At 42.7% G+C, this 26676-nt stretch overlaps 1 protein-coding gene across 3 annotated transcripts in view; it reads right to left on the bottom strand.

Moving 5' to 3' along the window:
* Window positions 1–289: 289 nt before the first annotated feature.
* Window positions 290–26676, bottom strand: part of USP20 (ubiquitin specific peptidase 20) — a 113128-nt gene continuing 86741 nt past the window's right edge. For all 3 annotated transcript variants that reach the window (XM_073600487.1, XM_073600490.1, XM_073600489.1), the window contains 8 exons: window positions 25586–25712; window positions 17754–17923; window positions 16959–17040; window positions 9756–9864; window positions 7297–7399; window positions 7092–7163; window positions 5315–5486; window positions 290–1764 (listed from right to left, as the gene is read on the bottom strand). In XM_073600487.1, coding sequence (XP_073456588.1) covers window positions 5326–5486; window positions 7092–7163; window positions 7297–7399; window positions 9756–9864; window positions 16959–17040; window positions 17754–17923; window positions 25586–25712 — 824 coding nt within the window. In that variant the 3' untranslated portion in view covers window positions 290–1764; window positions 5315–5325. The remainder of the gene's footprint in view (window positions 1765–5314; window positions 5487–7091; window positions 7164–7296; window positions 7400–9755; window positions 9865–16958; window positions 17041–17753; window positions 17924–25585; window positions 25713–26676) is intronic.

Here is a 26676-nt window from a genome sequence, read left to right as displayed (position 1 = left end):
GAAAAATGCATCAGCCACATAGCTGCGAACCTTGGGTAATACCAGATTGAACTGCTGTGAACCCAATTTCATCCTGTTCAATGAAGAGGCAAACTGTTGATAGTAGGAACATATAAAGAATGCACTTGACCACGTATGGGAGAAGGCCCATTTATTGTCGTAGGGAACCATACAAAAAGCCCCATGTCAACTTAAAAAAAAAAAAAAAAAAAAAAAGTACACATTAAAATATTTCAGCCTTACACAGAAAAATCATTTCACAGAAAAAAAAAATAATTCCAAACCGAGCAAGACTTGTTAATTTATTGAATATCCCAGCAGCCCATGGGCTGTGTAATACTGTACATTAAGTATTACTAGAACACAGCAGCATGCACTTCACAGTGAAGGAAACATAAACATGAGGCAGATTACAGCACATGGTTTAAAGCTAAGAAGGCAAAGTCTACATATCAAGGTGGGAAAGGATCAGGTCAACTATACCTGAGAGGCGGTTCTAATCTACACAGCTCTGCCCCCGCTAGCAGAGGCCATATATGACCATCAAGGTGGAAAAGGATCAGGGTAACTAGACCTGAGAGGCGGGCTTACTCTAAACAGCTCCGCCCCCTACTAACAGATCTCATTTCACGATAGTAAAGGATCAGTGCAACTCCATTCAAGAGGTGGGCCTAGTCTGCACAGCTCCACCCCCCTGCTAGCATAGGCCATATATGGCCATAAAATTTTACATTGCTTCCTTTAAAATGCAGCTTCTTTTATGTTCTTCCAGTTGGAGTGCTATGTAAATCTTTTTATGACTTATTAAAGAGGGACAGTCATTTATTAATGTAGTACATACTTCTGTAGTGTAGGGGTAAAAATCAGGTATTAGTGCTCACCAAGTCACAAGTTTCCTTTATTGCGTAGGTCATCCGTGCCCAGGCTGGGTTGAGGGATGTATTTGGGGGAGCCTCTAATTTTTTTTTGTGTTTTGTGAGCCCCCCATTCTTGCAAGCACATTACCATAGCAACACTAGGAGTTTAGGTTAAAGGAGAATTAGGTTCTGAAAAGCTGTTTTGAAGACAAAACCTCTTTGCAGCTTCCTCTTTTTTCCTGCCACTTTCTCAGAACTCTCCCACAACCGATCTCCTAGTCCGGCTATAGTAAGTTGCATACAATCCAGGGGGAGGGCCTTTCCTAGAATAAGAAAAGGGCTTACTTTAAAGTGAACAACCTCAAACTGCAGCCTGCTCTTTTACAGCATTCTGCTATGCAAAGACTGGTCCTCTTTAACATTCATTCTCAAGCTGTGAACTGATCCTTCAGACACTGATGCCGGCACATGATTTCCAGCACGATAACTGTACCTATTCTCTGTCCTTCACCAACGGACTGAGGAGTGAGTGTTATATTAACAAGGCAATACTAACAGTAAGACAAGCTGGCTGCAGGGCGAAGCAATTCCAAGGCCGTCATAGTGCTACTCCTTTCTGTAACAGTTGTCCTCCTCTGACACATGGACAGCATGCTAATCATACCGTTCTACCTTCCCCTGCATTAAAGATCTGCATAAATATCTTTACATTGGTAAATTTCAGCCTATATTGATCCACAGTTTGGTAAACTAAGACCTGGGAAGTTCTTGTCCGTAACATTAGATCCAAACAATACTAAGCATAAAACAGTGTCTGTGTGCACAGCTCATCTGAAGGTGCTTCTAGGAGTGCAGTGATCTGGCACAGCAGTCAACGCTACCACTAGGGTTCCATGTCCATGTGACCCTGCAAGACAAAGGAGGCAGACAATGAAAAATAAGACGGATCATGTCAAGGAATTGCTTATCAGTTACAATGCTCGTTCCAGGACAGGCCCTGCGTCTAATGGTGTACAGGCTTGCTTTGCCACTAGTATAGTGTTTGATTAATGCCAGCCTTCTGCTGATTGGATTCCTCAGCTCTGGGGCACATGTGTCAACTAAAAGGCCCGGGGGGCCAAATCTGGCCTGCCAGGCCATTTCATGTGGCCCTCACACCTCTCCTGCAGCTGTGGCACCCCCCTAGTCCCCGCCCCACCTTGTCTCAGCAGTTGGCAGAGGAGAGAAGGACAGAATTCCTCCAAAACAGATCCTGCGTTTCTCTGTGCAGCTGCGGACAGGCTCGGCTTGGCTCAGACCCCTTCCCCTACTCTCAGTAGTTGGCAGCAGATAGAACTCCTCCTACTGATCTTGCGTCTCTCTGTGCAGCCGCAGCAGCCCCTTGTCTCCGCCTCCCCTGGTCTCAGCATTCAGCAGACTACAGCAGCTGATTCCATTGCTCCTCTGGTCTTCCTCCAGACCCTGCGCTTTCTGTTCCCCAGCTCCGCTCCTAGCTTCTTCCCGGCAGCAGCACAAGGTAAGGAGCATGCACTGTGATGTAAAGGAGGGCGGAGGACTCTTTGACTTCTGATGGTGGGGCGCTCTTGACATCTGACATAAGGGAGGGTTGCTTTGGACACCTTCTTATAACTATTATGAGAATAATACAATTCTATTATAGTTGAAAAGGATAGTCACACACAGCCAGTATCATCCAGTACTTCGGCTCTGTGCTGGTGTGCACCTGCCCGTCACAGCTTATTCACACTACTGTAGAAGATGATGTAAGTCTGAAGAGGAGGGTCTCACGCCGCCAGTATTATCCATGGCAGAACCATGTTCTGTCTGAGCATTCTCCAATAAAGTTTCTTGTGGATGATACTGGCAGTGTGAGACCCTCTTCTTCAGACTTGTATCATCTGCTACAGGAGTACGAAAAAAGCTCTGTGCTGGTGTGCACCTGCACTTCACAATTTGAGTCATAAGATATTACTAAATACAGTAATAATCAAATGCAGAGACAATTATGTAATATGTTAAAGAGTAGATACATTTTTATAGTCTTACAGATACAACCGGTCTGTTGAGGGCAACCATAATACTGATGCGGCCCGCAATGAAATTGAGTTTGACACCCCTGGTCTAGGGGGAACTCCATACATACTTCTCTCGAGTCCAAGAGCAATTCTCTAGCAATTCAGCTTCCTGTGTCACTCCTCTGCTTCCAGCAAGCTCATTTTCCATCCAATCAGCATCATCACCTCTGTCCAATAACAAAGGTGGTGACCAAGAAACTGTAAAGCTAAACTAGAAAGTAATAGAATGGTGTCTCTGTGCAGCAGAGGTGTGTGAATTGCAAAACTGAGAGAACAAAATAAATACTAGGTAAAGAAGTACAAGCCCAATTCCCAAAAAGCTGGGACATAAAACAAAATGCAAGGGTTTGCAAATCTTATAAACCCATATTAAATTCACAATAGAAAACATATCAAATGTTTAAACTGAGAAAATGTACCATCTTAAGAACCAAATAAGGTAATTTTGAAATTGATGGCAGCAACGTCTCAAAAAAGTTGGGACAGGGCCATGTTTACCATGGTGTAGCATCTCCTCTTCTTTAACAACACTCTTTAAGCGTCTGGGAACTGAGGAGATAAGTTGCTGAAGTTTTGGGAGAGGAATGTTGTCCCATTCTTGTCCGATATAGGATTCTAACTGCTCAACAGTCCTGGGTCGCCTTTGTCGCTTCAAAATGCACCAAATATTGTCAGTTGGTAAAAGGTCTGGACTGCAGGCAGGTCAGTTGAGCACCCAGACCCTTCCACTATGAAGCCATGCTGTTAAAGATGCAGTATGTGGTTTAGCATTGTCCTGACGAAATATGCAAAGCCTTCCCTGAAAAAGATGTTGTCAGGATGGGAGCATATGCTGCTCTAAACTGGATATATCTTTCAGCAGATCTGCAAGCTGCCCATTCCATATGCACCCCGATACCATCAGAGATGCAGGCTTTTGAACTGAGTACTGATAAGCCAGAAAGTCCCTCTCTTTAGTCTGGAGAACACAGTGCCCACGGTTGCCAACAAAAAAATGGCAAATTTTGATTTGTGTGACTTTCTGAGACACTCTGACTGTCTAAGATGTTCTTTTTATACTTTTACCAACCCCTTGCTAATTACCTTAATAAACTGCAAAATGTTCTTCCAGCTCTGCCATTTAGCACGGTCCTGCTGAAATATGCAAGGCCTTGTCGGAAAAAGATGTTGTCTGGATGGGAGAATATGCTGCTCTAACCTGGATATATCTTTCAGCATTGCTTGTGCCTTTTCCAGATCTACAAGCTGCCCATTCCATATGCACGAATGCCTCCCATACCATCAGAGATACAGGCTTTTGAACTGAGTGCTGATAAGTTGGAAAGTCCCTCTTTAGTCCAGAGAACGCGCTGCCCATGGTTGCCAAAAAGAATGTCAAATTTGGATTTGTGTGACCACAGAACAGTTTTCCACTTTGCAACAGACCATTTTAAATTAGCTTTGGCCCAAAGAAGATGGCAATGTTTCTAGATCATATTCAGATATGGCTTATTTTTTGCATGATATCGCTTTTTCCTTCATTTTTGGATGGCACAGCGAACTTTGCTCATAGACAGTTATTCTTGGAAGTATTCCTGAGCCCATGCAGTAATAATGTCCATCACAGAATCATGGCCGTCTTTAATGCAGTGCCGTCTGAGGGCCCGAAGATCATATTGCGTTTCGGCCTTGTCCCACGAAGATTTCTCTAGATTCTCAGAACCATTTTTTATTATGTACTGTAGCTGATGATGATATAAAGTCTTTGCAAGTTTACATCAAGGAACATTACAGTATTCTGAAAGTGTTCCAAAATTTTTGACGCAGCTTCTCACAGATTGGTGCACCTCTGCCCATCTTTACTTCTGAGACACTCTGACTCTCTAGGATGTTCTTTTTATACTTTTACCAACCCCTTGCTAATTAACCTAATTCCCTGCAAAATGTTCATCCAGCTCTTCCATGTTAGTACCACTTACTTTGCCAGCTTTTTGTTTCCCTGTACCAACTTTTTTAAGACATATTGCTGCCATCAGTTTCAAAGTGTCCTTATTTTTTTCTTAAAATGGTACATTTTCTCAGTTTAGGGCATTATTTACACTGACAATTTCTTACCTTCCATAGAAGACACCTCCTGGCAGTCGCGTTTTGGCCAAAAAAGCCACCAGATGCTTGTAAAAGTGTGTTCCCGCGTCAAGCAATTGGACATTAATTTAATTAGCCAGAATAAATAATTTATTTTGGACACTGAATCAAATTAGCACTCAAGCACTAAACATGCCTAGAGTTTAGGCGCATTTACACGCGTTTAAGCATGTCTAGTGTTTTTTGTGCCAAAACGCCACTGCTCCTAGATGCACTTATAATTAGGATCTATTTAAAACATAAAATAAGAGTCGTTACTTTGGTCATTGCTAGCCAGCCCGTGTCTCTGCTTCTATCTTCTGCTCCCCATGTAAACTGTCCAACTCTTGTGGCAGTGCAATGGTTTGTCGTATGGCTATCTCTGGGCCTCCACCATAAATAACGTACAGGTAATTCCATGTTTCTTCAGAGATTTGGCCATAATCAGCACCTGGAAAAGGCAAGAAAAGCAGATCAGGTGAGGACTGGAGTCCATTCAATACCACTTTTGCCTTTCTTTCATTGATGGAAGGGGACCAGTCCTTCGTACTGTAGCCCTGCAGCACTGGTGTATTGGGCTCATTTACCACCAAAGACACTATCCTCACTGGTCTGTATGTTCTCTACCTGTTTGCCTGAGCTTCTTTTGGTTGTTCATTTCTCTTACACAGTACAAAGAAACCAGAGACCATCCCCCATGGTGTTTGAATGAACAGGAGGTAAATTAACTATTTCTGTATCTGTGTACATATATACAGACAACTTGATTTAAAAAAAAGAATCACATCATGTTTCATTCATACAAAAAAAAAAATGTTTTTCTTTATTCTTTTTTTTTCCCTCACCCCTTTTGTTCCCCCCCCCCCTTTTTTTCCCCTTCCTATTTTTCCCTCCCCTTTTCTCTCCCCTCCCTTTTCCTCCTCTTCCATCTCCCCTTACCATCCCCTTTATCCCCCCCCCCCTCCTTTTTTCTACCTCCTCCTCGCTAGTTTTAGCGGTGCTTTTCAGTCGCTAGCGGGGTGCTTTTAACCCCCGCTAGCAGCCAAAGAAAGGGTTAAAAGCGCACGTGTTGCGGCGCTGCAGAATCGCTTTGGCAGCGCTGCCCATTCATTTCAATTGGCCCATTCATTTCAACTGCCCCAGTGTGAAAGAACTTGGGCTTTCACACTAGGGAGACATGAGAGGCACTTTACAGGTGCTATTTTTAGCGCTAAAACAAAAAGCGCCTCAGTCTGAAAGGAGTCTAAGAGAGTGCTCCTAATCTCAGCTTGTTACCTGCATAGAAGAGACCTGGGAGCCAGAAATCTTGCTGATTGATAGGGGATCAAATACGTATTTCACTCATTAAAATGCAAATCAATTTATAACTTAAAAAAAAAAAAAAAAACGTTTTTCTGGATATGTTTGTTGTTATTCTGCCTCTCACTGTTAAAATAAACCTACCATTAAAATTATAGACTGATCATTTTTTTGTCAGTGGACAAATGTACAAAATCAGCAGGGGATCAAATACTTTTTTCCTCACTGTAGCTGTAGTCTCCCACCGCGGGGAAAGCTAGAGCTCCTAATACAGGTATATTTATCTACAAGCCACACAAAGGTCTATCTGACAGGTCAGGTATGCACAAACTGCTCTCACTAGCCTGGGACACATTCAGCCAAACAAAAAACACTGGATTTATGTAAAGAGTAGAATATTAGTGAGAAATGAAGCTAAATGAATACCCAATGCCACTTTTACAAAGCATCTACTGAAGCAGATAATAGGCAGCCAGGGATTTGACATCCTAGAAAACGATGTGTCAATTCCTGTCTGTGTGCTGACAGCATGGCTTCCAAATAGAAAAGCAGAGGACAGTCTTATTGCACTATAAGAGAAACCTATTATACTGTGGGTGCAAAACATATAGTGGTTCACACATGATATAGAGGAGCAGCCACCCACTGGTCCTAATACAGACACAGTGACCTGTAATCACTACGTGATCATTTCAGATGAAATGGTATATAATCAGACACAGCTACGATCAATGGGATAGCCAATGTACATTCTCACCTTGCTTTGGCTGCACAAATCCTCCGCTCTTTGTCAATGCCACCTTAGTGTTGTCTATTGGACCTGGAGGGTCTAGGACAAAGAGAAAGAAAATGAATGAGATTTTCAATAATTCTATCTGTGAAAAGGTCTTCAAACTCACAAATTAACCCACTATAGTTCTAGACTTCTTATGGCTGGGATGAAAGAGATGGCACAGCCTTACCATTGTCCTTGCCTTTGACAAAGGCTTCCCACTCCCGAAACCACTGCATGCTGATACAGTAGATGACACTGGGAGACTCCTCTGCCTGGAATGCTTTATTTAGCTATAAGACAAAGGAAACACATCATGGTAGCATTAGCGGTGTACTCTGCATTACCCTCCCTTAGGATCAGGTCAGGTAAGGCCGCACTGACTTATCTATAGTTACACATTGCTGACACTGCAATGTTCACATAGATCCCTATGTGCTAAATAAGGACCTCCCTGATACTCTTAGCCACCAAAGTGGATTCATAACTTTGAATGTTGCGCATGTTTACTCCAGGTACTTTCCGAGGCTTATGCTGTACACAGCTGTAGTGCAACAGCGTTATTACAAGAAAAAGTCTAAACCTTTCCTAATGGCCAGAGTAGATACCTCTATATCCTGTATGGGCAAGATGGAAAATCTTGTATGCTTCCTGTGTTAGACTGGCAGCACGGTGCAATGTAGAAGAGTCCCACCAGCTCCTGGTACTCAATTCAGCCTGAGTCCTGCTGTGCAGGGGATCTTATTACAATGATATAAAGGACACATTTTGGTACCCTGCACTGGCTGTAATTAAAAAATGTAATTGAAGCTAAACTTCTGGCAATCCTGCTTCATTAGGGGCCCGATTCTTATTATAGAGTACTGTAAACGTGTACATGAATTGCTTGGTGGTAAAAAAGCCTGCCAGGCCCTTGGGGAAACCAACCAGAAACCCCTTGAGTGATATATCATTCCCTATTTTTGGATGTGAAGTGTTTTTCCAAACCTCCTGGATGGGGAATTTATCTTATGTCCACAAAGAGGACTATGGATCAAAAGGAAGTTAAGATGGTTCTCCATGTCAGACCCTTTGTAAGATGCCAGATATAAAAGATATAGTACTTTAGATTTTAGTTTGGGCATCAATACCAACCTTCCTTCTGATCCATAGTCCTCTTTATATCATTCCCTAGTTTTGGATGTGGCGTATCCCTCAAGTGGTTCTTGGTTGGTTTCCCCACGGGCCTGGCAGGCTTTTTCACCTCCAAACAATTAATTTTTACATAGTTGGTGAGGTCGAAAAAGGTCACCAGCCCATCTAGTTCAACCTGTGGTGTGTGTGCTTGTGTTTATGTCAATAGTACATTGTATATCCCTGTATGTTGTGATCATTAAGGTGCCCATCTAATAGTTTCTATCTTCCATCTAATGTACACGTTTACAGTACTCTTTAATAAGATCCGAGGCCCTGATGAATTGGGATTGCCCGTGAAACGCGTTGGCTCTATAAACAGATCCTAAAGCCAGAAAACAAATTATGTTGGATGGCTAACCTATGGATATGTTTTTAACTTCTTTTAATATTTGTGATATTTCCAATAAAATGTTAGATTTTTATATATCTAGTCCTTGTCTGACTGTCAACCAGTCTGTCCTTGTCTGTATTATACCCAAGGAGGCAGTGGCAGCGGCTTCATATGGGGCACCGCCCCCCTAATCCATGCAGAGTGTCGGATGCATGGATTTCAATGGGGGGGGGTTTAAGCACATGAGCCCACCCAATTAATATTCACTAATGTCTTCCTCCTTCTCCTCCCGGCCAATCAGGAAGCGGGCCGGAAGGAGGAGCAACGCCTGTTGGAGCGGGTCCTCCCAGTCAGAAGCCCGGCAGGAGTGTGTATTGGCCACAGAGGTATCCGGCGCTCCTGCCTTGGATTCAACCCGGCTTAGCCTCCACCTCGCCATGGAACACCGAAGCAGCCACACTGCTAGTGAGTCTGGTGGACATCTCCCAAGGTAAAGCCGCTGCCTTCCTGTCCGTCCCCAGGCAGAGTGGCGGGTAGCGGCGGTACTAATGGGGGGGGGCACTGGCGGCAGCGGGTGGCGGTGGTGCGAGTGAGGGGGGGCAGGTTTGTTTGCTGCCCCCCCCCCCCCCCAAAAAAAAAATATTGAGCACCAGCTGCCACTGCAAGGAGATACATGTAAAGTCCCACATATTTCCTGTACTTTTGTATGTCCTCCATAGCTTCAGTACAGGGAGTGAGCGTTGTCACTCTAGGACAGGAAGTATGTTACTGGGAGGATCATCAGGAAGAAATATGGGAAGAGAAGTCTGTAAAAATAACGCACTAACCACAGCTAAGGAGTGGTGAGCTACAATATATTACAATTCTGTATTTGAGTTTAGATACACTTTTACCATTTCTAAAGCAATGCACAACTCATTTCATTTTGTTTTTATATCTACTTGGAATTTAGCTTTGACGACCTCTGGAGATTACATAGCACTGGGACAGAGGACACAGGATTCCGCTCCAAGTGAAAACTGTGTACTAAGGAAATGTCAGTATACAATGACAGTACAGCATAGGGGATTTTAGCAGCTCTGCAAACAGCGACAAGAAATGTTCACACAGAGGGTACATCACATTTCGCAGCCTTCTATCACCTTAATAAAGGTGTCAATCTCGGTTTTCCGGCGCTTCGCCAAAGCTTCGATTTCCACCTGACATATTGAGCAAACATAGAGATGGTTCACAGCTGGGCCGCCTCCAAATCTGCAAAGAAATCAGCAGATGGTGTCACAGAGCTGCCAAAGACAGATCTCATCCAATCAGAAGCAGCCAAGGCACAGGCTTACTGATCATTTATCTCTGAATAGTATAATCTCTATATAACAGTATACACCAATCAGCCATAACATCACAACCACCGACAGGTAAACTGAATAACATTGATTATCTCTATTAGGCAGCAAGTGAACATGTTGACCCTGAGGTCCCATGTAGTCAGATCCAATAGATGGGCTACTGTAGTTTAAACTGCTGAAAAAGTTCATTCTGATTCCAATAGAGAGGTGCCAGAACACAGAGTGCATTGCATTTTGTTGCATATAGGCCTGCGTCAGGGTGCCCATGCTGACCCTTGTCTACAGCTAAAAATGCCTACAAAGGGATTGTAAGCATCAGAACTGGACCAAAGAGCAATGGAAGAAGGTGGCCTGGTCTGATCAATTCAAGATCAACTGTAGTTATGAGATTGTGTATATAGGATTGTAAAAAAAAAAAAAATTGTTTTCCCTTTTTTATTGGTTGAACTAAATGGACATTGGAGTTGATTTACTAAAACTGGAAAGTGCAAAATCCGGTGCAGCTGTGCAGGGTAGCCAATCAGCTTCGAACTTCAGCTTGTTCAATTAAGCTTTGACAATAAAACCTGGAAGCTTTTCTTTGCAAAGCTGCACCAAATTTTGCACTCTCTAGTAGGTGGCATACTGTTATGGCTGATTGGTGTGCGTATTATATATATATATATATATATATATATATATATATATATATATATATATATATGTGGACAGGACTTTAAATGACAAAGAACATCAACCAATTTAATACTGGTCTGATATTTCTGTGAGGCGCCACCCTCCAAACATGAAACTATAGAGAGAAATAAAGTTGCCAAAAATGGCCAACATACGTACTGTATATATTGTAAAGGGAAAAAAAAAAAAAAAAATCGGACTATATGTCTATAAACCATAGATAAAATCATGAATTTTATTGTACAACATATTTAAAAAGATCATACAACATGTATGCGTATTTATATGGTCAGAAACCAGTTATGTGGTTGAGCTTATAGGTAGAGTCAACTGTATATATATTTATACAACAGTAAATGCTAACATGCTTTGCAAATTTCAATGCTGGTTAGAAGTCCTTACGTATCAACGTGTTTTGCCCAAAATTGGCTTTATCAGGACCCATGAAAACATTACAGCTGTGATCTCAGCACCCAAGCACCACCATGCAGAAAAACCCCAGGGTGGGCATCGACATATCAAGGAGAGTCCAGGATAGATTAAATGTAAAGGTAATTGGTTCAGCACCAAGGATATTAATTGACAAACCATGTTAGGTGTAAACCTGTGTAAAAAAAAAAAAAAGCAAGAAATGGACTGCTGCAGTTGTAAGTGTATCAGTGTTAATAAAATTCATTGAAAAAATGAAATGAAAGCAACCGTGCTAATCCCTTAACCATAAGAATCGAAACCAACAATTAATATTCATACATTGCTTGACAGTTCCTGACCATCACATAAACTTATTCGCATTCAGTGATATCTCTTATAGTTATTGTCCAATCAATAAAAATTCCCAAGTGGGTAAACCCCACTGTGCAAGTGCAGGTGCTTTGTGACAAAATTACTTTTGGTGCTTGAACCTCACAGTGCATATGGTAACCCACATGAAATTGCACTCACCAGAATCTATTGACCAACTATCTCTAGTTTAGTCAAACTTAACTGTGGGGCATGTCCCCTTTAAATATGTTATCTAATGTGCTGAGTTAATTCGATAGTCAAAATCTAGAAGTACCATTCATAGGAAAATGATAAAAGGAAGCCCATAGTATAAAACCATTATGACAAATTAATTTTAAAAAGAGAGAAGGTAATTATTACACACACTTGTTTCGGTCCTTGTTAGAACCTGGCACCCGGTGTCTGCAGCATTGGTTGTTTACGGGGCCCGCTGTGTTACTCCCGTATTCAGAAGCGTGGCTCGGGTCCCCGATCAAAGATGGCGTCTGGGGGAAGTTACGTTACGGTGACGCAGGCAAAGCTCCAGGAGACAACATACTGTACTTAAAGGGGTGCCAGAAACAAGTAAGTGTAATACTTACCTTCTCTGTTTTAAAATAAATCTGTCATAATGGTTTTACACTATGGAGCTTCTTTTTATAACTTCCCTTTGAATGGTACTTCTGGATCTCGACTATCGAATGAACTTAGCACATTAGACAACATACTTAAAAGGACACATAACCCACAGTTAAGTTTGACCAAACTAGAGATAGTTGGTCAATAGATTCTGGTGAGTGCAATTTCATGTGGGGCACCGTATGCACTATGTGGATCAAGCACCAAAAGTAATTTTGTCACAGAGCACCAGCACTTGTACAGTGGGGTTTAACCACTTGGGACTTTTGATTGGACAATAATTATAAGAGATATCACTGAATGCAATGAAGTTTATGTGATGGTCAGGAACTGTTAAGTACTGTATTAATATTTGTTGATTTGTATTCTTATGTTTAAGGGACTAGTGCAGTTGCTTTAATTTCATTTTTTCACAGGATAGATTCAATACCATATGCGCCCAAGTGTACCGATGCTGAGATCACGGCTGTAATGTTTTCATGCATCATGATAAAGCCAATGTTGGGCGAAAAGCGTTGACATGAGGCCTTCTAACCAGCATTGAAATTTGTAAAGCATGTTAACATTTACTGTTGTATGAATATATACGGTTGACTCTACCTAACGACATTACTGGTTTTTAAACATAAATATGCATACATGCGGTATGAGTGTCAGGTCACCTGAGTCCAGGTGACAGATGCATACCACTGGGGTCAGGAGCACACCGCTAAGCTTGTGGACCCTTCGGCTGAGTGCTGCGGATGGAGCTCTGGGTGGTTCAGGAAAGCAGCTCCACCTGAGCACCGACATAGATCAAACAGGGAGCTAGAGCATAAGATACCCCAGGGTGCGGAGTCTAAGAGTCAGCAGGTTTTCACCAGGGCCTCTGATGGTGAGGATGGCCTTCGCTTCAGCTGACTGCAGGTCACGCCCCCCCAGGGTCTCCCAGCTCACACTCACGGCAGGCTCTGGTGGATGGAGAGGAAGCAGCAGTGCAGGGCAACAATAAATAGTCAGAAGAGAAAGCCAGGGGTCGGGGTAACAAACAGACAGGGATGGACAGGAGAACACGCCAAAGGTCAGGGCTACAAGCAGACAGGGATAGTCAGGACACAGGCCAAAGTCGATACACAGACACAAACGTAAAGCACACGGCAAGAAACACACTGGGGGGCCTAAACACACTATTGCTTGGGCAACGAAGTTTCCTGTTAGAGGCTAGGGTGGAGCCATGTTGAGAGAGAACATTACTTAAACATTCAGGTGTGAGAGTGCAGTTCCTAAAGCTGATACACAGACCAGAGGTAAGCAGACAGACGTGGTGTGAAACATTACTGCAGATTCATGACAATGAGCTTTTTAAATATGTTGTACAGTAAACTTTCATGATTTTATGTATGGTTTATAGACTCCGTGTTTGGCCTACAATTTATATAAAAAGTCTACATACCCATTAAAATGTCAGGTTTCTGTGATATAAAATATGAGATAAAGATAAATAATTTCATAACTTTTTCCACCTTTAATGTGACCTAACAATTGTACAACTCAATCGAAAAACAAACTGAAATCTTTTTTGGGGGGGTGGAAAAAAAAAAGAGAACTAAAATAATGTGGTGTGCACACCCTCTTATAACTGGGGATGTAGCTGTGTTCAGAATTAAGCAATCACATTCAAGCTCATGTTAAATAGGAAACTTGCCATCATTTAAAGTGCCTCTGATTAACCACAAATAAAGTTCTAGTAGGTCTTTCCTGACATTTTCTTAAAAACAAAGAAAGAAACAAGAGAGCGCACCAGCCTAGCGCATTATCCTTAGCAAGTTTAATGAATTAAAAACAAGGTAAAAAGCTACTCACAAAAGTCGCAGGTAAAATTGCATATCGAACGCACAAAGGCAATAGTTCCAGTGGTAGGCAGCTGTCCAGGTCCCAGGAGGGAGGCACACGGACCGCCGCTGGCTAAGCCAGCGGCGGTCCGTGTGCCTCCCTCCTGGGACCTGGACAGCTGCCTACCACTGGAACTATTGCCTTTGTGCGTTCGATATGCAATTTTACCTGCGACTTTTGTGAGTAGCTTTTTACCTTGTTTTTAATTCATTAAACTTGCTAAGGATAATGCGCTAGGCTGGTGCGCTCTCTTGTTTCTTTCTTTGTTTTTCACTATTAGGATAATCCCATCCTTCGAGAGCAGCAAAGCCGAAGTCCATAGTCCTTCTTGAACTTTTTTAGCTAACACACCAGTGCGCAAGAGTACTTTTTTCGTTTTTCTGACATTTTCTTAGTTGCATTCTACAGAAAAAACCATGGTCCGCAGAGAGCTTCCAAAGCATCAAGGGGATCTCAATGTTCAAAGGTATCAGTCAGGAGAAGGGTACAAAAGAATTTCCAAGGCATTAGATATACCATGGAACACAGTGAAGACAGTCATCATCAAGTGGAGAAAATATGGCACAACATTGACATTACCAAGAACTGGACGTCCCTCCAAAATTGATGCAAAGACAAGAAGAAAACTGGTCAGGGAGGCTGCCAAGAGGCCTACAGCAACATTAAAGGAGCTGCAGGAATATCTGGCAACTACTGGCTGTGTGGTACATGTGACAACAATCTCCCATATTCTTCATATGTCTGGGCTATGGGGTAGAGTTGCAAGACAGAAGACTTTTCTTACAAAGTAAAAAATATCCAAGCCTGGCTAAATTTTGCAAAAACACATCTGAAGTCTCCCAAAACCATGTGGGAAAATGTGTTATGGTCTGATGAAACTAAGGTTGAAATTTTTGGCCATAAATCCAAAAGATATGTTTGGCGCAAAAACAACACTGCACATCACCAAAAGAACACCATACCCACTGTGAAGCATGGTGGTGGCAGCATCATGCTTTGGGGCTGTTTTTCTTCAGCTGGAACAGGGGCCTTAGTGAAGGTAGGGGGAATTATGAACAGTTCCAAATACCAGTCAATATTGGCACAAAACCTTCAGGCTTCTGCTAGAAAGCTGAACATGAAGAGGAACTTCATCTTTCAGCATGACAATGACGCAAAGTATACATCCAAATCAACAAAGGAATGGCTTCACCAGAAGAGGATTAAAGTTTTGGAATGGCCCAGCCAGATCCCAGACCTGAATCCAATTGAAAATCTGTGGGGTGATCTGAAGAGGGCTGTGCACAGCAGATGCCATCATATTCTGACAGATTTGGAGTGTTTTTGCAGAGAAGAGTGGGCAAATATTGCCAAGTCAAGATGTGTCATGCTGATATAGACTCATCCCCAAAAAGACTGAGTGCTGTAATAAAATCAAAAGGTGCTTCAACAAAGTATTAGTTTAAGGTGTGCAAACTTATGCAACCATATTATTTTAGTTTTTTATTTTTACTTCCCTCCACCTAAAAGATTTCAGTTTGTTGTTCAACTGAGTTGTACAGTTTATAGGTCACATTAAGCCCCAGTTCACACAGGGGCGGCACGACTTGCAGGTCGCCTCACCGAGGCGACCTGCACACGACATCCACGGCGACTTGCAAAACGACTTCTGTATAGAAGTCTATGCAAGTCGCCTCAAGTCGCCCCAAAAGAAGTACAGGAACCTTTTTCTAAGTCGGAGCGACTTGCGTCGCTCCTATTAGAACGGTTCCATTGTACAGAACGGGAGGCGACTTGACAAGTCGCCCCTGTGTGAACCGACACTTAAGGTGGAAAAAGTTATGAAATAATTTATCTTTGTCTCATTTTTTTTACATCACAGAAGCTTGATATTTTAACAGGGGTTTGTAGACTTTTTAAACCCACTGTATATAGTCCCATTTTTTAATTTTATTTTTTCCCCTTTACAAAACATCAAACTAGTGTTGTTCTTTCTCTTGTCAAGTTCTGTGGGTCTGAGAGTTTCTATCATGTTACACATACATTGTTTGCCTTTAAATAATTTTGCCCCTACCTTACTCCTAGCTAGGGGATGCTCTATGTAGTTAGTCCCATCCTTCTTTTTCTTCTTCTTTCTTTAGCCTCCATTCACCACATGTACTGTATTCTGCTGCAGCTAGGCACACTATGCTTTTTTTGACCTCATGCTGATGGTCATCTCTTATAATCCACACAAGTTTTCTGGATTAAAAATCTTTAAAAGATCTGCAGGATTTCATTTGGTTTGAGTCACTGTCTGCTAATTCTATGAAGATCGTAAAATACAGCTATCTTGTCACAACTGGATCAGATATAGAGATCACTGGATCAGATATAGAGATCACTGGATCAGATATGGAGATCACTGGATCAGATATGGAGATCACTGGATCAGATATGGAGATCACTGGATCAGATATGGAGATCACTGGATCAGATATGGAGATTGCAGTGCTTAGTTTAGAGAGGTAGAACGGTGACCATTATTATAGCATTGGAATATACCTACTTTTATTGGAAGCACCCAGGCACTTACCACTACTGGAATGCATGTACCGCTCCACTACATATACTATATATACTGCATAAAGCTCGTTTCACACTGAAATAGGATCAGGCTTGTGAGACCCCAAGTCAGTTGAGATGTGAAATTCAATGTTTCCCTATGACAGCTGTCTTAACTGATACTACACAAACCTGTCCGACTTTAGAAAAGGTTCCTGCACTACTTTGGTCTGACTTCAATGCCACAGGGTGTAAAAATTCACATTAAGTCAGATCAAAGTCGGACTGAAATTGCAGGGCAATCGAAAGTTACGCAACTTTCATGATGCAGCAGTGTGAACCTGGGCTAATACTACAATAAAGTAATCATTCTACATCTCGGGCAGACATCAAACAGCGTTTACAAACTGAAATAATGTATAACTCACTCTAAATACTGTTGTTCACAGTCTAACATCAAGAAAGTCAGAATATTAACAATCGTAACAGTATTAGATGCCACACATAGAATAAATAAAGTGGCATAATTACCTATTGTACAAATATTCCCAAACATTCGGAGGCAGGATTACCACCAGGTCATCAATATAATGATACTTGTTAGGAGGAATTCCTACAAAAAATAGTAGATAGAAAGTCTGAACGTGGGTTAGAGGGTTCAACAGCGTAACAAGATACATGAATTATTATTAACCACTTTCTGCCTGCGCTATAGCCGAATGACTGTTACAGCACGGGCTTCCAGTGCCGGTAGGGTGTCAACAGACGTCCTCCCGTGATCGCGCTGCACCTATCAGTGCAGCCTCGTCATTGCCACCTCATCAGTGCCCATCAGTGCCGCCTCATCATTGCCACCTCATCAGTGCCCATCAGTGCAGCCTCATCAGTGTACATCAGCGAAGGAGAAAAATTACCGGTTTGCAAAATTTTATAACAAACTATGAAAATGAAAAAAAAGACAAAAAAACATTTTTTTTTTTTCAAAATTTGTTTCTTTAAGCAAAAAAATAAAAAACCCCAAGTGCTGATTAAATACCACCAAAAGAAAGCTCTATTTGTGTGAAAAAAATGATAAAAATTTTGTTTGGGTACAGCATCGCATGACCGCACAATTGTCATTCAAAGCGTGACAGCTGAAAATTGGCCTGGGTAGGAAGGGGGCGTAAGTGCCCAGTAGGCAAGTGGTTAATGTGCTTTTTATTATACAGAAAATGCAGCAGTGTGTGTGGATGTGTCCATATTAATGCTCAATGCCCCAAATGAACAGCCCAAGCTATAAATCTAATGCAAATGATATGACCAATGCACTCAATACATGTGCCATACCTCCATGTGAGCATAGGAAGCTCTGGTTGCTGATTGGTCCAGGCTCTGCGAATGTGTTGAATTTATTGAGCCACTCGCGGGAGATGTAGAACTGCAGCAGACCTGATTCCTTCATCTCTGCTAAAGATATGACTTTCTGCCGTTCCCGCTCTGCCTCCTCGCTGCTCTTCCTGAGGGTAGAACAGATAGATATCAAGTGTGAGAAAAGGAGGTTTATGTACAGTTCAATGTGTGTGATCTATGGGCTCATATTCTAATCCAAATTAGGGGTATTAGATCTCTGCAGACCTAAAGTAAACCTGTACAAAGCACATTCAGATTAACTTGATGGCCTGCCCCTCTTGTCTGCTGATACTGACACTTCCTGCCACCTTCAAATGTTATGTTCTCTTGTTGGTGCCATGCGCAAAAGACCTATGAGAGTTCTGTGTCAGTACTTATTAGGGTTGCACTGATACTAGTATCAGTGCCAATACTGAGCATTTGCAAGAGTATCTGTACTCTTGAAAATGCTCCGAGGCCTGATATGATACCAGTTGTATCGGGCCAGGCGTCCTCAGCGTAGCAGCCTCACAGGTGATCGGTGGTGGGGGCAATTACAGGTACCGATCTCCCTGTATAGCTTTCAATAAAGCACCTGACAGCCGCTTCTCCTCCTCTCCCTGCCATGGCTGTCAGCTGCTTTATTGAAAGCTATACAGGGAGATCGGTGCCTGTAACTGCCCCCACCTCCACACCGATCATCCCCTTTGTCCTCCTCTGGCTTCCCAGGTCCTCCTCCATTATCTCCTCTGGCTCCCCCATGTGCTCCTCCCTCTCTCTGGGTCCTCCTCAGGTCCCCCTCCCCTTGTCCCAGATCTGTCAGAATGGAGAGTGGAGGAAGGAGCCAGTAAATATCATTTATTGGCTCCTTCCTTTTCTGAATGCACAGAGTCAGTGATCGCTGACTGTTCATTCATAACTGAGCATCGTAAACTGTGTTTACGATGTTTCTGTTTAATGAAAAGGAGCCGCTGTCTCCTCTCCATTCATTTTCAGTGCAGCTGAGGCTGCAGAAAAAGGGACTAGGGAATCTGTGTCCTCAGTCCATTTTCCTGTCTCAAAATGGAGATGTCACCAAAGCCCCCTAATAGGGCTGATAAAAAAATAAATAAAAAATAATTGTAATAAATATTTAAAAGGTTAAAAATAATAATAATAATAATAATTAAAAAAAAATATGACACCGTCCACTTCCCCCCTGCCCCCCCCCCCCAAAAAAAAGAGATGTAAAAAAAAAAAAAAAAAAAAAAAAAAAACAAATATGTAAATTGTAAAAAATAAAAAATAAAATAAAAAAACGACTGACACAGCATACGCCTCATCAGTGCCCATCAGTGCTGCATATTAGTGCCACTGTCACATGACATAAAAAAAAGTATCGGTAATCGGTATTGGCGAGTACTTGAAAAAAAAGTATCAGTACTTGTACTCAGTCTTAAAAAAGTGGTATATTGGCTCACTGGCTTTAAATGACAGCAGCAGGAGCCAATGGTTGTGTGAGCCAGTGAGGGGAGAGAGAGACCGGGAAGAGCTGCTGCTCTCATGCACATCGCTGGATCGAGATGGGGCTCAATTAAGTATAGGGGGGCTGCACCCCGTAGGTTTATTACCTTAATGCATAGAATGCATTAAAGCGGTTGTATAGTCTTTTTTTTTACTTTTACCTACAGGTAAGCCTATAATAAGGCTTACCTGTAGGTAAAAATAATAGGTTTAGGAGATATTCCCCTTGCTATGCGCCGCTGACTGCAGCGGCGCATGCGCACAGGGGATTCTCGGCTGAAGCCCGGCAGCTGCCGGACCTTGCCGAGTAAGAAATCTCCCGCACGCATGCGCGGGAGTGATGACATCGCGGCTCCAGCCACTCACAGCGCTGGAACCGCGATACCCGGAAGACACGGCGAGGCAACATGACAGCTCCCTCGGCGTGGACCAGGTAAGATACTGACGCCTTGTTCTAAGGTAAGTATTTCATAATGAGCTAGTATGCGGTGCATACTAGCTCATTATGCCTTTTGCTTTACAGGGTTAAAAAAAAAAAAATTGCGGGTATACAACCGCTTTAAGGTAAAAAACCTTCTGCATTTATAACTACTTTAAGAGAGTGTGCTTACTTTCCTGCATACAGTGGGACCATGGAGAATTAATGCAGCCAACCTCTAACAGGAAATCAGATCACAGGCTGAGAGCAAGAGAAAGTACTTTTTTGAGTTAAGAATACATACTTAAAATATAATTTTTTTTAAACCAGAGTTTAGTGCCACTTTAAGTCAACCTGTTACTTCAAGTATCTGTTACCCCAACAATTCATATTCCTGATATGTGCCTGCTGTACCATGTACTTGTATGAGAGAGTATCCTGTTCTCTTTGTATTGCTTCTCTTGTGCAAAATCCCTGGTGCTCCTGCCAGTCCCTCTGCTTTCCTATTAAAAACTGACCACATTAAGCAGGAGAGCACACCGTGGTCAGTTCTCTAGCTATGCTGGGAACTCAGTGTGCTCTCCTCCAATGATCTGACTTGTTCTGTTACTCCACTATGCTGCTGCTTCTCTTCCCCCAGCTCTTATGCAGCTGAGAACAGTGGGAAGGTACTCGCTTATAAAAAAAAGGGGAAAAAAAAAAAAAGGTATTTATAATTTTTTTTATATCTATACAAAAATGTTTTGCCCTTCATTTCTATTTTAAATTGTGGGGGTTCTTCTTAATAGGAAGGATTCAGTACTGTGAACTTTCTCCCCTCGATGTGCATGCTGTTGCTTGTCTAAGCATCAAAGGATTGATGTAACTCTGACAGGTGACAGAAGTACCAAATGGGGAGCAGAGGATCAAGGGAGTCATTTTATGGTGCTGAATCTCACCATTATGTAATAATGTAATCTTGTACCTAGGCACCCCCTATTCACTTCCAACCGAACTAAAACCAATTGCTTAGCTGGTCTTCTTTTAAGAATAACCGAACTATTAAAAAACCTGTAGGTCCTTTAATATAGCCTAACACATCTTTTCTCTTTATGATCACTGAACCTACCAGCTAAGTTCTCCATTTCCAAATAATGTCTTCTGCAGAAGGGATCTCTGTATAAAGGAGCTACAATGAAAGGCCAGCCCTCCAAAAACTGATATTCCTGGATTTGGTAGATGCTGAGGACATAAACCTCCAGGCAGATTGATACAGTGCATCCGGAAAGTATTCACAGTGCTTCACTTTTTCCACATTTTTGTTATGTTACAGCCTTATTCCAAAATGGATTCAATTTATTATTTTCCTCAAAATTCTACAAACAATAGCCCATAATGACAACGTGAAAGAAGTTTGTTTGAAATCTTTGCAAATTTATTAAAAATAAAAAAAATCCCATGTACATAAATATTCACAGCCTTTGCCATGACACTCAAAATGGAGCTCAAGTGCATCTTGTTTCCACTGATCATCCTTGAGTTTCTACAACTTGATTGGAGTCCACCTGTGGTAAATTCAGTTGATTGGACATGATTTGGAAAGGCACACACCTGTCTATATAAGGTCCCACAGTTAATGGTGCATGTCTGAGCACAAACCAAGCCATGAAGGCCAAGGAATTGTCTGTAGACCTCCGAGACAGGATTGTATGGAGGCACAGATCTGGGGAAGGGCACAGGAAAATTTCTGCAGCATTGAAGGTCCCAATGAGCACAATGGCCTTCATCATCCGTAAATAGAAGAAGAAGTTTGGAACCACCAGGACTCTTATTAGAGCGGGCCACCCAGCCAAACTTAGCGATCTCGTGAGAAGAGCCTTAGTCAGGGAGGTGACCAAGAACCCATTGGTCACTCTGACAGAGCTCCAGCATTTCTCTGGAGAGAGGAGAACCTTCCTTAAGAACAACCATCTCTGCAGCACTCCACCAATCAGGCCTGTAGGGTAGAATGGCCATACAGAATCCACTCCTAAGTAAAAGGCACATAACAGCCAGCCTGGAGTTTGCCAAAAGGCAGCTGAAGGACTCTCCTCAGACCATGAAAAACAACATTTTCTGGTCTAATGAAACAAAGATGAACTGTTTGGCCTGAATGGCAAGCGTCATGTCTGGAGGAAACCAGGCACCGCTCATCACCTGGCCAATACCATCCCTACAGTCATGGGCTTCCGCAAGTAGGAGCAAGGGGGGGGCGTTTGCCCCCCCCCCCCCGAATTATCAAGATTGTGTTGGTGTTGCACTGTGTGTTGAAGTGTCCATCACGGCCGTCGTGGACTTTTTTCTAGCTCCGCTACTCTGCTGCCTGTCCTGACAGTGACACTGACATTGTCCTCCCCTCGGACGTTCAGCGCTCCTCCTCAGTGTTTGGCTGCCTGCCTGTCTGTGTAGTTTGTAAAGATCCGCCCACTCAAGTGCAGTCTGTGGCCGAGCCGCCCGGTGATATGCTGCAGTGCCAGTGCCTAGGCAACATAAGAACCTCAAGGAACCACAGGTAACAGCAGCCAGTTAGGAGGATTTTTATAAACTAGAGAATGTACATCTTTTTGTATTGCAATACATCTGTTGTGGCCATATTTTGATCTTGATGAAAAAAGCTATACACACTGTATAGCTGTTTTCATCAAGGTCAAAATATGGCCATAACAGATGTATTGCAATATAAAAAGATGTACATTCTCTATGCTTGAAAGGTATATGTGTTATATAAGAGAAAAGAGATCATATTCAGCTCCACATTGTATTGGAATTTGCTCAGGCCAGGCGTGCGTACCAGTCCATATAAATATAGCCTAGAGAATGTACATCCTTTTTATATTGCAAATTTGCAATATATAGCAATACATGATCTGTTATGACCAAGGGGCCGAGCATGGGTGTCCATAAAATTATGCCCCCCCCCGAAAAAAGTTCTGCGGACGCCCATGCCTACAGTGAAGCATGGTGGTGGCAGCATCTTGCCGTGGGGATGTTTTTCAGCGGCAGGAACTGGGAGACTAGTCAGGATCGGGGGAAAGATGAATGCAGCAATGTACAGAGACATCCTTGATGAAAACCTGCTCTGGACCTCAGACTGGGGCCAAGGTTCATCTTACAACAGGACAAAGACCCTAAGCACACAGCCAAGATAACAAAGGAGTGGCTACGGGACAACTCTGTGAAAAAAGTCATTGAGCGGCCCAGCCAGAGCCCAGACTTGAACCCAATTGAACATCTCTACAGAGATCTGGAATTGGCTGTGTACCGCCGCTCTCCCCATCCAACCTGATGGAGCTTGAGAGGTCCTGCAAAGAAGAATGGGAGAAACTGCCCAAAAATAGGTGTGCCAAGCTTGTAGCATCATACTCAAAAAGACTTGAGGCTTTAATTGGTGCCAAAGGTGCTTCAACAAAGTATTGAGCAATGGCTGTGAATACTTATGTGCGTGGGATTTCTTTTGTTTTTTATTTTCTATAAATTTGCAAAGATTTTAGACAAACTTCTTTCATGTTGTAATTATGGGGTATTGTTTGTAGAATTTTGAGGAAAATAATGAATTGAATCAATTTTGGAATAAGGCTGTAACATTACAAAATGTGGAAAAAGTGAAGTGTTGTGAATAGAGTCTATGTTCCCAGATCTGTACAGCAGCTGTGGCTATTACAGAGAATTTATAAACGCCCAGCAGGGCAAGGAGATATCTCTGCTGGAGTACCCAAGTGCAAGCTACCGAGGTGGGATCAACAAGCTCATGTGGGAAATAATGAGAGTGTCTTCTTTCATGTAACGCCTAAAACACTGCAGAATCCCTCTTCTTCCATATGGACAAATCCTTTTGTATGAGATGTCACAAAAGGCATGATACTTTGAGAGCTGCTGGCAAATAACCAGGTAGAGGAAGCAATATAGCAGTTGTTTGTTTTATCACCTAAATGCACGTACACTGATCAGCTATAAGATTATGACCACTAGCATTATTATTGAGTAGGTCCCCCCTTTTGCTGCCAAAACAGCCCTGACCTGTTGAGGCATGGATTTCACTAGCCACCTGAATGTATTCTGTGCTATCTAGCACCAAGCCGTCAGTAGCATCACACTGCCTTCGCTAGCTTGCCTGCTTTCCTGGTGCATCCTAGTGCCGTCTCTTCCCCAGGAAACAACTCACACGCACCCGGGCATTCACAGGATGTAAAAGAAAACATGAACCATCAGACCAGGCCACCTTCTTCCATTGCTCCGTGGTCTAGTTCTGATGCTCACATGCCCATTATAGGGTATTGGTTGTGGATATGGGTCAGCATGGTCACCCTGATGATCTGCAGCTATACAGCGCCATACACAACAAACTGCAATGCACTGTGTGTTTTGACGTGTTCTGATGTCATGTATGACGAAACATGTAGGGCGGTGCTACGCTCTGATGTCATTACGCCCCATGTGACCCCGGTTGTATGGGTGTTCACGTTTTTTTTTTAAGCTTGCCGGCTGTTTTTATGTTGTATGCGGCTATGCCCGTTCTGTTTTAGCAATAAAGGCTATCGATTTTTTTAAACCATATTACACTATTGGAGTGTATTCTGTCCCGTTGCACTGGTGACTTGTGTCACAGTGCCCTTCACAGACCGGTCACCCCATTTCTAACCAGGACATCACGGAGGATTCCCGCTGCGTTTGGAGTGCTCCAAGAGGACGAAGGCTCGTTAGACCCTGCATAGGGCTAAATCTGCTGGCGCATTGGACCTTGCTCTTGAGGGGGTCCACCAGTTCGGTTAAGGGTCCCCACACACCGAGTGGTGTTTGGTCTTCTGATCCCAGGATTTCCCTCCCCCTCCTCCTGTCTCATCCTCTTTCTCTTCTTGGGTGAAGGTTGAAGGATTCTTGGATTTTTATTACTCTGTTGGAATCACACTTCTTCCATAAGGACAAATTTTCACTATTCACTATCCCTACTATTTTCACTGTTGATGAAGAGTTTTTTCATATAGACCTGCATATAGAGATTCTTTAGGTTTTGTTCACTCAGAATTTGTTTTTTGTTTTTGCACCTTTTGTGTTTTCTCATTTGTCACACAAGAGGATTATAAGCGCAACATATTTGTATACACATTTTTTACACTATAGAGATATTTGATAGTTTTTGTTGTAGCTACTGTGTATATATTATATATATATATATATATATATATATATATATATATATATATATATATATATATATATATATATATATATATATATATATATATTAAACTTTAGCGCAGTATTTACCCTATTTTTTTTTCACTGTGTGTTCTGAGACCTTTCGATCAGAACCAGCATTAGTATGAATGTTTTCAGCAATTTTTAGCTCTTCTATAGGATCGGACTGCATTAGGTAGCCTTTGCTCCCCACATGCATCAACGGGCCTTGGCTGCCCATGACCCTGTCACCGGTTTGCTTGTTCTCTTTACTTGGCTACTTTTAGTCAGTCGTGACCACTGCAGACCAGGACAAGAGCTGCAGTTTTGGAATCACTCTGACCCAGTTGTCTAGCCATTACAATTTGGCCCTTGTGAAAGTTGCTGTTGTGTGTATACCATTGTAATACACGATGGCTATCATGCATGAGCTGGAAAGTGTCCAAACAAGAGCAGACCTTTCACTGAGACTAACAGGGAATGATCAGTGAGCCTCTCCTTGACTTAGAGGCAGCCAGGCAACTAGCATTTCTAGATCAGGATGTATTAGGCTACATTTTCCTCTCAGTGGATGTTTCCTTAAAACACAAACACAGTTCAATTTCAATAAGCTGTGCAACAAAATTCAAGCACAATTGAGCAATGTATTGCAAAATACCTAGAGCCTCCTTCTCACCTGTAGAACAGGACATAGGCCTCTGCATTCTGAACCACCGTCTCATGCACTTCTGTGACATACTGGTCATCAAACTCGTACCACTGACCATTAATCACATTCTGACAGTATGATATGTAGTGACCACCTGAAACATAACATGATACAACAGAGAGATTAGTATTAGTTTTTTTAAATTAACAATTATACAAGGAATTTTTTCCCCCTAGGAGCACAGCAAACACATAATGTGTCAGTAAATGGTCTGTTCAATGTACTTGTTCATACATTTTCAGATCAGGGGTCCTCAAACTTTTTAAACAGGGGGCCAGTTCACTGTCTCTCAGACTGTTGGGGGGCAGGACAATAGTTTGAAAAAAAATATGAATGAATTCTAATACACACTGCACATATATTATTATGCAGAATGCAGGGTTCAGTAGTGCATTGCGCTCTGATTGTAGGGTTCATAAGTGCATTGGACTCAGAATACAGGGATCAGGAGTGAGTTAGGCTCAGAATGCAGGAATCAGGAGTGAGTTAGGCTCAGAACGCAGGAATCAGGAGTGAGTTAGGCTCAGAACGCAGGAATCAGGAGTGAGTTAGGCTCAGAACGCAGGAATCAGGAGTGAGTTAGGCTCAGAACGCAGGAATCAGGAGTGAGTTAGGCTCAGAATGCAGGGATAAGGAGTGAGGCTCAGAACCCAGAGATCAGGAGTGAGTTAGGCCCAGAACGCAGAGATCAGGAGCGCGTTAGGCTCATGACGCAGAGATCAGGAGCGCGTTAGGCTCATGACGCAGAGATCAGGAGCGCGTTAGGCTCATGACGCAGAGATCAGGAGCGCGTTAGGCTCATGACGCAGAGATCAGGAGCGCGTTAGGCTCATGACGCAGAGATCAGGAGCGCGTTAGGCTCATGACGCAGAGATCAGGAGCGCGTTAGGCTCATGACGCAGAGATCAGGAGCGCGTTAGGCTCATGACGCAGAGATCAGGAGTGAGTTAGGCTCAGAACGCAGGGATCAGGGGTGAGTTAGGCTCAGAACGCAGGGATCAGGAGTGAGTTAGGCTCAGAACGCAGGGATCAGGAGTGAGTTAGGCTCAGAACGCAGG

This window comes from Aquarana catesbeiana, linkage group LG09 (assembly GCF_042186555.1).
Source record: "Aquarana catesbeiana isolate 2022-GZ linkage group LG09, ASM4218655v1, whole genome shotgun sequence".
Lineage (NCBI taxonomy): Eukaryota > Metazoa > Chordata > Amphibia > Anura > Ranidae > Aquarana > Aquarana catesbeiana.
The sequence above is the reverse complement of the archived record's forward strand: the minus strand, read 5'-3'. Positions and strand labels throughout refer to the sequence as shown.